Consider the following 12379-nt stretch of genomic DNA (forward strand, 5'->3'; position numbering starts at 1 on the left):
ATTATCAGAACTGTTTTATATAACTACAATTATTCATGTAGATTAAGTCAAATATAAGTATTTACTAACGATTACACAAAATGTCTATAGAATAAATAACACATTTGGTTAAACACCAGATTCTGATACCCTTAGTTTCTGAAGAAGCTTACTCTGAAAGTAATGCTACAGGGAGAAACACAATCAGTACCATCTCTGCCAGAACAGGGTGCATGATGCTTCAGCTGCTAAATAAATGATCTGATATGATGTTTTGTGTTGTGTAATCTTCCCTGTCTTTTTAAGCGATACTGCCATTTATGTGGCACACTGCTGTTTAATAAAACATATACAGAAGCGTTTTGGAAACTTCCACTCTTCAGCAGTCTAATGAGATCTAATTCTTGTTAATGAGGTTTTTCAAATCAAAAGGAATGAGATGAAAATATAATCATATTGTAGGCTTATAGACTTGCATATAATTTCTCCTTTATTTTTTTTTTTCCCCTCTCGTGGGAAAGTCCAATAAAGATTTTAAAAGATGGCCAAAACACAACATGAGATAGGTACTGGCTCCAGACTCCGGCTTAACATAATGTGATTCATTAATAAAGTCTGGGAGTTGTTAGAAAACACATTAATCTTCTGTCATGTTCATTTTGCCTCTTTTCAGAAGGAGGAGATTGGGTCCATTGGCTAAAGCTGGGTGCCCACAACAGCTCTGCTTTTCCATTTTAAATTAATTAGCCAAAGCACTGCCTAATCATTGGTGGGCTCTGACTTGTCAATTAAAACTCAATTAGTCCAGCTCCCATGCTGGGTGTAGCAGAAACAAAAAAGACTAAATACAGGACAAGAGCTGACGTTCTACAGGTTTAGCTGTACCACAAAAACACCACGCAGCTCCTTCTGCGCTATCAGAAGACGGTGTAATGCAAATGGGCACCAGCACTTGCATACACGGATTTACAGAACGCTGTGCTCCGGGGATGAGAGCGACCTTGGAAAGTCATTGCTACATCTTTGTGGTGGGAACGGCCAGGCTTAAACTGTTCCTCAAAAATGTTTGCCTAAAGCATGCCAAAGATTAAAGTCTATGACCTCATCAAGCCATCTGTTCCTCTCTAGAATAGCTTTTATGATCTTCCTTCATACTTTTCTCTGCTCTGTAGACCTCTTGATCATATTTGATGCTGTATTGGATTTATTCCAATTAGCTTACATATAGTGACCAAACCTGAGCATAAGAACAGCTGCTTATACATGTGCTATCTAAACTAAATAAAATCAGTGCATCTACACATAAGCGGGCAGATTCTCTTAACTTCACAGACCAGAACACTCCACAGACACTGTTTCAGCTGGATCAGCTGTCACCACCAAAAATCTGCAGGCAGTGCACGAGCAAGGGAAGATCACAGGCACACGACCGAATCATGCTAAAGCATTAACAGGGACTCAAGGTGCTCTAATGCAGTCAGTCCAGGACAGCCTGGGTTCAAGGTGGCAAATCTTCCCCAAACAAGCTGACTGTCAAGAACTAAGGGCGGGGGGTGGGGGCAGTGTAAAAACATCATTCCAGTCTCTGCTCACTCTTATAATTTTAATTTTCTGAAGCAGGCAAAAATACTCCTGACAATTTGACAGTGTTCTGTTCTGTTTTATAATACAGATTTAATATCTGCAAAGAGAATGAGCCATACTAAATATGAGATAAATTAATCACTGCTATAGTAATTACGTCAAATTACTGCAATGCAACCAAAAATATATTAATTTTCATATGGACTTAAAGAACATGCGAATTATTAATTGTCTAAAGAATAGATTTATAACCTCTTTATTTAGTCATTAATGGATTAAAATCATACTGTGCTTTCACTAGACATTCCTCTGAATTTATCCTATTAATGATCACAAATAAACAAGTCCTGCTCGGAATGCCTCAGGCTAGATCAGTGTTGTCCTCTTTGGTTCATCTCTAAGCAGATGTTGTTTTTTTCGGGAAAATGCAATTATTAGCCACTAAGTATAATATCCAGAGAAGCTTAACTTTTCAAAATAATGTAACATGATGAGCTACTGAAATGTTTGTAGTTTTAATTCGATTTTTCTTTCTAGTCATCTGAAATAAGAAAATGGAGGATTCCAAGCAAACCTGATATTCACACAGATTCATTTTAGATGACCTAGCTTTGTTTTGTTTTTCCTACCAAGGTCATAAAAGACTGGCTTAATGAGTATAATCATTCAGGACTTTTCCTGTAAACTTAATAAGAAAAGTGAACAGAACCTTAATGAAACAAGAAATGAGACTACAGGAAAAAGAAACACAAAGTGAACTCTAGAAAAAGCTGTAACAGGAGGTAAGTAATCAAAGATGTACGTTGCCAATTAGATTAGCGAATTTAATTAGTATAAGCACTATGCCCATGAAAGGACAGGAGATATTATTGTAAGTAGGAGGAAAATCTGCAGACGTCCTTGATGGCAATATTTCTTAAGACCCCATCTTGCAAATTTTGCTCAATGCTGAATATTTAATAAAGTGAATGGGAGACTTACATGGAGGCTGAGAAAGTATTGAACAAATGTGACTTCCATAAGGTACAATACAACTGCATTTCTGAACCATTTTTAATGCTAATCAGGTAATTTAACAACAACTGAAACTGTAAGATTACCTTCAAATAGTATCCTGTACTGTCCCTCTAGGTTCCACACATGAAAAGAAATACAGCGCAAGATAGCTTCAACTTGACTCCCTATATTCCTGCTCTTGAAACTTGCATTATCTTTGCTGTTAACAAAGCAGCTCGGGAGCTGAATCATATTTACTTCAGTCCATCATAGGCTACGTAGGGATGATGACAGAAAAAATGGTGGTCCTTCTTCCTACATGTATCTTACCAATAGTGGTGTGTTACCCCAGACACATTGCTACAGCATTTGGTCCTGAAGCTACAATCCCATCACTACAGGCAAACCCCTCGTAATGCAAATAAAATGAAAGCAGTGGTTGAAGGAGTCACCAAGGTCGTTCTCTTTTTTTTAAAAAAAGATTTAATTAAATGCTGATGTTCATCAGACATTTATTGCTTGCTCGTGGATTTTCTAAAGATAATCACAACTTTTTAACGAAGCAAATAACCACCCTCCAGGAAAAGGCAAGAACCTCTACACTATCCACACACACCAGAGAAAACCAACATCAGGGGCTTTGCTGTGAGCGATTCACATCTGGGAAAATGCCCCTCTCATGCCTCAGCTACGAACGCTGCCAACCTGGAGCTACAGAGACATATTTCAGAGGCTGTATTTGCCCTACCAATTATGATGTTGTTCATCTTGCCGCGCTCTTTGGCTGCTTCACTCTGCAGCACGCCCTGGATCTGATGTGCTGCTAAGTCAAACAGATCAAGGTAGTCTTCCACTGGGTAGCGATCATGAAATCCATCCCTCAGACGAATGATTCCTAAAAGACAGTGAAAAGAGAGAGGTTTAAAATAAAAATAATAATAGCAGGGCAAGATTAACCACTTGATTAAACCAAGATTAACCACTGGTGTAAAACAAGACGGCTTCATTGACATGGCTGGCACTGAGCCAGCTAACGTCAGCACAAAATTAGAACCACGAAGTGCAACACTCAGATAAAAGTGCCAACAATGAAGTAGCTGAGATTTGAGATACTATACGATTAAGCCATAAATTCACAGTGTTCTGTTTTATAGTTCCTGCATTAATAGCTTGCATTCATTTATTCTAAATTTAGCTTTTGGAATGAATAGAAAAGACCAGATTCTGCTCTCATTTGCACCAACATAAACTGATGTAATATTGGACTCCCACTAGATTTACTATATTGAGATTGAGAACAGACTCTGATGCCAAATATGCAAATCAACATACACTTATCAAAATCAGAAAAGTGGGAAATCATTCATGTTTTTATCTTTCACAAGTAGAACCACAAAGCTCCATGATAGCATCTTATTTTTCTCCTCTCCTTCCTTAGACTCCAGGGTGTGTTCAGTATCACCTTCTCCCTGCATTTCTCAGCATCTTGAGCCACATCTGTGATTTTTATACTCCTTTCCTCACTCTTCTTTCCAGCCCTCACTTCTCCACTTTCTGTATATGCTGTCCATGCTCGTCTTTGAATTCTTGCCTCTGACCATACCACAAGAGAGTTTCTCAAGCGGGCAGAGGTCAAGGTCAGCAGTGGGAAGGCAATGGAGTAGGAGCAAAGGTAAGAGTATAGAGCAGGACTTCTCAGCTCTCCCTCTCCTGTCCCCACAGGGCCAATGATATTCAATTATGCAAGGGAGTTCTTCTGTCCATTCCCTCTGATTTTCCCCTTTAGGAAAGAGGGATTTAATGAGGGTAGAAGAAAGCTCAGCAGTGTATTTTGACTTGTTTTGCAGCAAAAAAAAAAAGGTACATGCAAGGTGCTACAGACTGCCTTGGTTTGTTGCCACCTCACCATTGGGAACAGAAATTGTGGCCAAGAGCCAGGAAAGGGAGACAGTCAAGCTGGGAGAAAGTCCTATAGAGCATCAACCATCCCAGCGGAATGAGAAAGCAGTGATTTGTGAAATGGGGCCTCCCCAGGAGGGCTGTTTAGCTTCAGCTGAAATTAGTCAGTCTCATAAAAATCCACTGAATCAGAGAATGCCAATAGAACAAAGAGACTTTCTTCTCCAGATAAATGTTACAAACTAAACTAAGTTAATAGCCAGGAGCACAGGAGTCATACCCATTACCTGGCTTATAAAGGAGGCTGTCTCAGTTTCACTTGTTAGTCTATTTTTCATATTCTCTTTTTTTCTTTTTTTTTTTTTTTCTTTAAATAGCAACCATTAGCTAATGTACTCTTTAGGCAGAGAGAAAGGACTGAGCCACCAGGAGCAAAATTTAATCTTCCATTCTCAATGACAGACGGTCTGAGATGATGATGGGAAGGTCATCTCCACAGATCTCCCTCCCACGACATCCCAAGCTCTGCAATCTTTCCTCATTCTTCAGCTTTACAAAATAATTTCAAAAAATTTAATTATGCAAAGAAAGTTCTCTTCAAGGATCTGCACTTGGTCCCCAGTGGCTGACCACAAGATCATGTAAGTGGAGAGTTTATGAATGCCAGCACAGAGATGGCAATGCATCCTCGTTCTCAAATTATACGCACTCCAGCCTGATTTCTTACGCTCTTCTGCCTGTTTGGTAGGTCCAGTTCTGAGCTTTAGTGAGTCCAGTCTTGCTTTAGTGAGGCTGGATGCACTACTTCCTCCAACATTAATTCCAAACATTTATGTTGAGGCTATTCTTTAAATCTCCCATCATAACCTAATAGTTCCTCTTCCTGATTTGAAAAATTCACAGGGTTGGTTTTATCTAGTGTTTTTATTTTTTTCCTAGATTTTCCAAACCATTGCAAATAAACCAAATGGAAAGTGCATTATCTCAAGCTTTAACCCAAAACATCATTAAACAAAAGCAGGCTGGAACCTACTGACCATTCATCACCCGTATTTTTCAAAACTATTAACTCCCGTGGTTTCAAGGTAAGCCAATATGGAGCAAATCCACAAACTTCATCCCAAATATATACAAGAAATGTCAAAGTTTAATAGAAAGAACTCGCCTGAATATCAGAGGACACGTTTACTCACCAAACCGTTTTCTTGTCCACCAGTGTGGCTCTTTGATTGCCGAGAACCGAACGTCGGGGTGCAGCCTGAGCCGGTCGTAAAGGTCCGTCGTCCCACACTTGGGCTGGCCAATGATGTAGAAATGGGGGAGACAGCGCAGGCGGTAGTGTTTGTCCTTATAATGGTACAAGTGGTTCCAAAATACCTTCCTGAGGTAATCAAATATGGTTCGAAAGCGCTTTGAATACAGTGCATAGGAGTTTGTTGCATAAGGATCTGTGGTTGTGTTTCCTCTGTACTCTTCATACCAACAAGGATTCTTGCTATTTGGAAGGAATTTATTAGGAATTACTGAAAACATCTGCAAACATAAAGAACAACAATTTCAGTCAAGGCAGCAAAAAATTTACAGTTATACTTTTCTAACTTAGCACAGTAAGGGAACACAACTGAAACACTGTGTGGACATTTTTAACCCTTATTTTTTTTTTAACTACAAAGTCGACATAACTTATTTCTTCTGATGACCCCAGAACCAAATCCTGTACAAACAGCTGGACTGGGAGAGGAGCACATTTAGAAATCCTTTGAATTTAAGGCCAGAAAGGACCTCAATAATTCCCCAGCTCCCCTGCAGCCCCAATAATTATTTTTCAAAGTCAAACACATAATACTCAAATCAAATTAACTTCCATTTTTTAACTCTGAAATACAAGGTTTGCAATGACTGGATTTTCAGGGAGTCACACTGGTAATCAGTTATTAGAAAGGCTCCTTTTTTATATATCATTTAAGGTGACTGGCAAATATAAGTCAGAATGATTTTGCATGGGACAAAGTAAAAATTCAATGAGATTGTACACCTATCAGAAGATTGCCTGATTTTTTGTTTTGGGTGTCAAGACCATTTATATAACTCATCGATTTTTGCCCATGACTCAGAAGGACGTGATCTACAATATCAGCTTTTCAGCTGGTGTAAATCAGGAGGCTCTAGATGGTGTAAATCACTGTATGAACGTATGAGCAGTTGCACTTTTTTTTTATTTCAGTAAAAGATTGAACCAAAGGTCTTGAAATAAGCAAGTACACAGCAGTTTCAGACACACTTTAATTCATACTTACATGTGGCTCTTGTTTCCTCAGCTCTTCTAAATCAGGGCGCTGTCTCGTTATAAACTCTATCTTTGAAGTAATAGTGTCAATAATTAATTTAATGCTTGGATAATCCTTTACATATGAAATATTCATTTTAGAAGGCTGGTAATGGTCTTTCATGTCACTAAGGCTTTCATTGTCCATTAAGCTTGGATTGCTAGTAAAAGCTCCATAATGGAAGGGAGACGGTATTAACAACAGGCCATGCTTGGCTCCAGTCAGTATGTAGGATGCCATCACTAGAGTCATTATAATCAACCCAAATATTAAGCTGCATAGCTTCCCCTTCCTCAAGCAGAAAAATCCATTCCAGCTTTCACTGTGATCAGTCCTTACTTCCAGAACTGCAAGCAACTTCATCTGCTTGCTATCGGTGTACAAAGGGATCTTATTTTCTCCTTTGCAAACAGGACACTTCTGGTTATTATGATTAGGTTCACGGCATCTGAAACACTGTCTGTGCAAGTCATTTGGTAATAAATGTATGCAACAATTAATGCAATACCTCATACTACTACTGTTAAACTCCTGTATTAATGAGCCAAGCACAGACAAAAAAACGTTGCTTAAGCATACGAGTCATCTTCTGTAAGGCTGAAAATATTTAATTCCTTGAGTGATTCTACAACCACTCAGCAACGCAAAAGGACAGGTTCAAACCGGAATAGTTAAAAGCACTCAAAAAGTGACATATGTCATATAAGGAGAAAAAAAAAAAACAACCAACACACAAAAATAGATGTACTGTGGACGCGGTTTCAAGAATTTGGCTCAGTAAGAGGAATGTGGCGAAGTAAGAATCAGCTACACAGCTGGCTCAAGTTTTTCCCATTGAACAAAAAGAGAAGGAAGAAAAATTCTTATGTAGTGTGAAAATATGCAAAAAATAAAAATAACTCATTGTCCTCTGATTTACGCTGGAATAGGCAAATATGGATAGAAATTCCCAGGTATTCTTAAAACAAGCGGGTTCCAAACCAAACTGCTGCTAGTGTAAGCTTCATCTTCCCAGAGGTGGTTTCAAAGATTTGCATTGTACAACCTAAAGGAACAAAAACATGTATATAGATACACACAGAACAGTAGAAATAATATCTACAATCACTTTCATTCAAAGCCATAGCAAAGTACAATATACCACAAGTAATTTCACAACTCTATTTGACGGATGTCTTCTATTTGTGAAGTATATTAATTAAGGCACTCATGATATTAAACCCAGGAAACATTTGCCTTCGAGTTCACAGTGAGTTGCCCTTTTCAGTCACCCATCTGCTCACATCAACAAACAGTTGCTACCACAGGTAACGCTACACGACTTGCCTCAGCGGCTCACTAACCTATCTAACAGATCTTAATCTGTTCTTTAAATATGGAAGCATTTTTGGGCAGTGTCCAGGAACACAGGTTTAAATATTCACCCTCTGTCTGTGCGCAGGGACCTTAAATTAACTGTTCTGAAGTGGAGTAGGAACCTAGCTAAAAGGAGAAGGCAGAGATAAGATAACAGTCTCCTTTCAAGCATATGAGATAAAAAGCCAAACAAAAAACCCAAAAGCCACAAGTAAAACATTCAGCAAATCGAAGGGATTAAATAATAGACACAAGCAAAAGCTCATGACAGGATCTCTGGTTTGTGGACCAATTGATTCTGGGACAAGAGTAGCCATCTGCGATGTACCGCAAGCCACCAAGATACTTTCAGCACTACTAGGCAAACATGTTTTGAAAACACTACTCGCTAAAAATGGCAAGACACGTTGCTTAAATGAAACACACAACCAATACAGCAGCTTCAAGGCAAGACCCTGGATCCAGCATATCCTCTTAATGGTGTACAGTTTGGTATGGGAAAGATTGTGCAGAAACCACAGGAGCAGATGTCCCCTTGCTACATGGCAGCCACCATGGGCAGGGACTTGAGCACCTGTGGGTCCCATGAAGGTCTCCACGTCCACACAGACCAGGGGCTGAAGCACCCTGCTGCACAGGGTACGTGTCATCCTCCTTGAAACACTTCAACACCATGGCTGCTTACAGCCTAAAAGTGACCAGAGCTGTTTAAAGTATTTATGTCAAGCTTTGGTCTTGGCTTGAGCGTGTCCATGCTTGGCTTTCCAGGCAGGATTCAGAGCAGAGGCACTTAAAGTCACAAACAAGTCATCAGCTTAAGGACAGTCTTAATTAAAGTATATTTATGCATAGTTCCTCAAGAATTTCTGTTTTCATGGTTTATTAAATACCTTACTGGAACTACTCCCATTTTAAGGGCAAAATCAACTGTCTAGTTTGAGAAGTCAGATTATCCAATACAAAAGTTCACAGATTATATACCTTCTTCTATATACTATAAAATATTTTTATTTTCTAGAATTACCTTTCCAGGGGAACTAAAGACAGGAAATGTTTTAAAACAATCTTGAAAAGTCAGAAGCAAACCATTAAAGTGGCATAGGATGAAAAGGAAAAGAAAAAGATGGGGGAAACCTAATGGACAGTAGTAATGTATGGCTCTGACAGGCAACTTCTATTTTGGCTTTTGACACCTGATACAGACTGCTCTTTAGTCCCTGGGAATGAAGATACCTTAAGGCTCCAGTGCTGTGATGCTCCTTGTCCATCCCGATGTGGATACCCATGAAAGCAGCAATGCAGTTACCCCCCAACAACTCCCTTTCTCAGCATCACCCAGGACCTGAGCAAAGATTTTCACAGAAGCAGCAAAAGAGGCAGGAGAAGACTAAAGTACTGTCAGGGCATATTCGGACATCATCCATGGAGGTAATAGAGGAAATAATGAAAACAGAGAGAGTTTGCAAAAAAAAGTCTGTAGAAAAAGAGAGGATGGAGATGAGGGCCCTGGTAAGAAAAGATAAGAAAAGGGAGGTGAAAAAAGCACCTCTTAAAAAAGATGCACAAAGAAGAGGCTACAGGTTACAGTGGTAGCTATAAAAAAATCTGGTAACCAGAAGGTAGCCTACAGCACCACTTCAATTAAATTAATCATGTGCTACACATTTGTTTTCGTGTAAACCTTCCACCCTGAACTCCTCCACTTTGACACCCAGCGAGTATCTCAATATTCTCCCAGACCTCTGCTCTCCAGCTCCTTGCTGTTTATTTTCAGAGGGACTAGTTACTATGCAATGTCTACTGAGAGAAAAAATAAATCCATTTTATTTTCCAGTCCTCTTCTAACAGGGATCTGAAACTTGCTCAGTGACACTGATTGAACAGATTTATCCAAGATAGTCTTACAGAATCAATTCAAGATTTGTGCATTTGACATTAATTCTCAAATTTTTAGAAACAGCCATCAGAGATACATTGGATACAGGGTGCAGGATCATAGAAAAAAAACACATAAGCTTCTCAGTCCTATTTTATGTCGATTTGCATGTTAATAAAATGAACTGGAATTTATTGAACCCTTCCCAGGTGCAGACACTTCTCATGAAACCCCGTTACAAATATTACAAACTCAAAGAAAATCCATGTTAACTACATCTTCGACAGCTGAGGAAAATGCTTTATCGGGAAGATGATACAAGGAAAAAAAGAAAATAAATACGCTTAGGCTACAGTAAAATAGATCTTAATCACACCAGTCATGAGGGAAAATTTAAAGTTCCACCAGCAACCATAACTGCCAACTTACGCACATGCACTACAATAGCCTGCTTAATTAGACATCAGTTTGATGACCTACCATAGGGCGATATGACATATTAGTCAGCTAATAGAATAGAGAAGTTGATTTTGTTTTTTTTTAATAACTGCTAGTTGCAGACATAACATTTACATGATTTCCCACTGTCATGTTCACATAATAAAAAAACCCAACTGTAATAAGCACATAAAAGTCAGGATGTAATTCCCTACTGCCACTCCCTTCTCTTTACCAAGGAGTTTTTAATAAAAGTTCATTCCCCGACCTTTTAGCACGCAATGAAGGATGCCCCTCAGAAGGCCATGATCTTTCCCCAGCATAAGCAGCCCTCATTTTCCTCATTCACCCCACAAAATCAAGACATCTACAGTATCTTTTTTTTGTCGTTTCTTCCATTCAACATTTCCAGTAGTCATAAACACAGATACACTTCACCTTTGTTGTATTTTGATTTAGAAAGCAGAAGGCTGTGAATTGCAGACAGAATAAAGGTTATGGGATTTGAGTTGGTAATAAACCATTTATGTCTTTTTATATTTTAGTCGCAAAACTGCTGTCAGTTCACTGGCAGAATATTACTCTCTTTACACAACAAGCAGTGTCTTTGTGTATTGTTGAATAATGTAGTATGTAATTTCCTCTTGTTGAAATGAATAGTGAATTATTTATGATTGTGTCTATACGGTATTTGCCTGTTGTACATAAATGTATACCAGCTCTAACCACAAAGCAGAAATCAACATCAACCTTTCCAAGCTCCTTGGCCAAAAGCAATCCCCCTCAAAAAATGAGGATCTTTGGGAATCTCCTAAGTGGGAATCATAGAATGGTTTGGGTTGGAAGGGACCTTAAAGATCATCTAGTTCCAAGCCCCTGCCACAGGCAGGGACACCTTCCACCAGACCAGGTTGCTCCAAGCCCCATCCAACCTGGCCTTAAACACTGCCAAGGAGGGGGCAGCCACAGCTTCTCTGGGCAACCTGGGCCATAAACATGGATATAGGAGATGACACACAGTGGAATGGGGAAAAAAAAATGAATAGCTGTCTTAGAGTTCAATATACTGCTGAAGCCAAGGAGACCTGCACCACTGCTTCAAATTGAAGCAGATGCAAGCTAACAAATATATTTATATGCAGGAGAGAACTTAATAGCACACAGGTGAGTCCTTTTCCTTGCTAGTTTCCCTGTGCAACTCCTTCAGTATATACGAGGAGGATTCACTGGGTGCACAGGCTGCAGGATGCCAGAGAGAAGGCTGGCAGGGAACGCGGGTACCACAAAAGCAAACAGCACAAGGCAGAGCTGCCTGCTAGAGCCTTACAATAAACTACTGACAATGCAGTGTCCACCGTGTCCTACTCATTGCCCAATGGGAAGCTAAATAGGGTAAAAAGACAAATTCCACCAAAAATAAAACATGCAAGATTTTTCATTGTTTGCATATTTTTGTTCACTATATAGAAAATGTTTGAAATTCTGTTTTATTTCTTTTAAATAAAGATTTCATGAAATTCCTCCCCTTTCTCTTAAACCATTGTAAGGGAAGACTGTAATCAAAATGGCTATAAAAAGAAATTACTTTCATATGCTCAGTCATATAACTAAAGTTCTCCTCTGTGAATAAGATAAAACAGATGAATAGATTTTACATGCACGCAGATCTTCTGGACATCCAAGTGTATGACCTATTTTTCAGGTCACCAACCTTAATATTTAATGTGCTTTCCTTTGTTCATAATTCTTTAAAATAAAGATAAAACAAACGTTTGCTAGTACTCTTAAGGCTAAATTTTATACTAGCCTTGTTACTTTTAATCATATTCAGCCTTTCCTACTCACACATGAAAGAGTGGCATGCTGTTAACCTATTATAAACACACTTCAAGTACACCAGTAACATGTTTCTCAGCTTGATGTA

General features: G+C 38.9%; 1 protein-coding gene across 1 annotated transcript in view; it reads right to left on the reverse strand.

Annotated features, from left to right (window-relative positions):
- Positions 1 to 12379, reverse strand: part of CHST15 (carbohydrate sulfotransferase 15) — a 43998-nt gene that overhangs the window by 10297 nt on the left and 21322 nt on the right. Inside the window, exons 2-4 of the mRNA XM_068399310.1 lie at positions 6756 to 7830; positions 5652 to 5991; positions 3308 to 3454 (exon numbers count right to left, since the gene is read on the reverse strand). Of these exons, the coding sequence (XP_068255411.1) occupies positions 3308 to 3454; positions 5652 to 5991; positions 6756 to 7298 (1030 nt within the window). The 5' untranslated portion in view covers positions 7299 to 7830. The remainder of the gene's footprint in view (positions 1 to 3307; positions 3455 to 5651; positions 5992 to 6755; positions 7831 to 12379) is intronic.

Source organism: Nyctibius grandis, chromosome 4 (assembly GCF_013368605.1).
Source record: "Nyctibius grandis isolate bNycGra1 chromosome 4, bNycGra1.pri, whole genome shotgun sequence".
Taxonomy (NCBI): domain Eukaryota; kingdom Metazoa; phylum Chordata; class Aves; order Nyctibiiformes; family Nyctibiidae; genus Nyctibius; species Nyctibius grandis.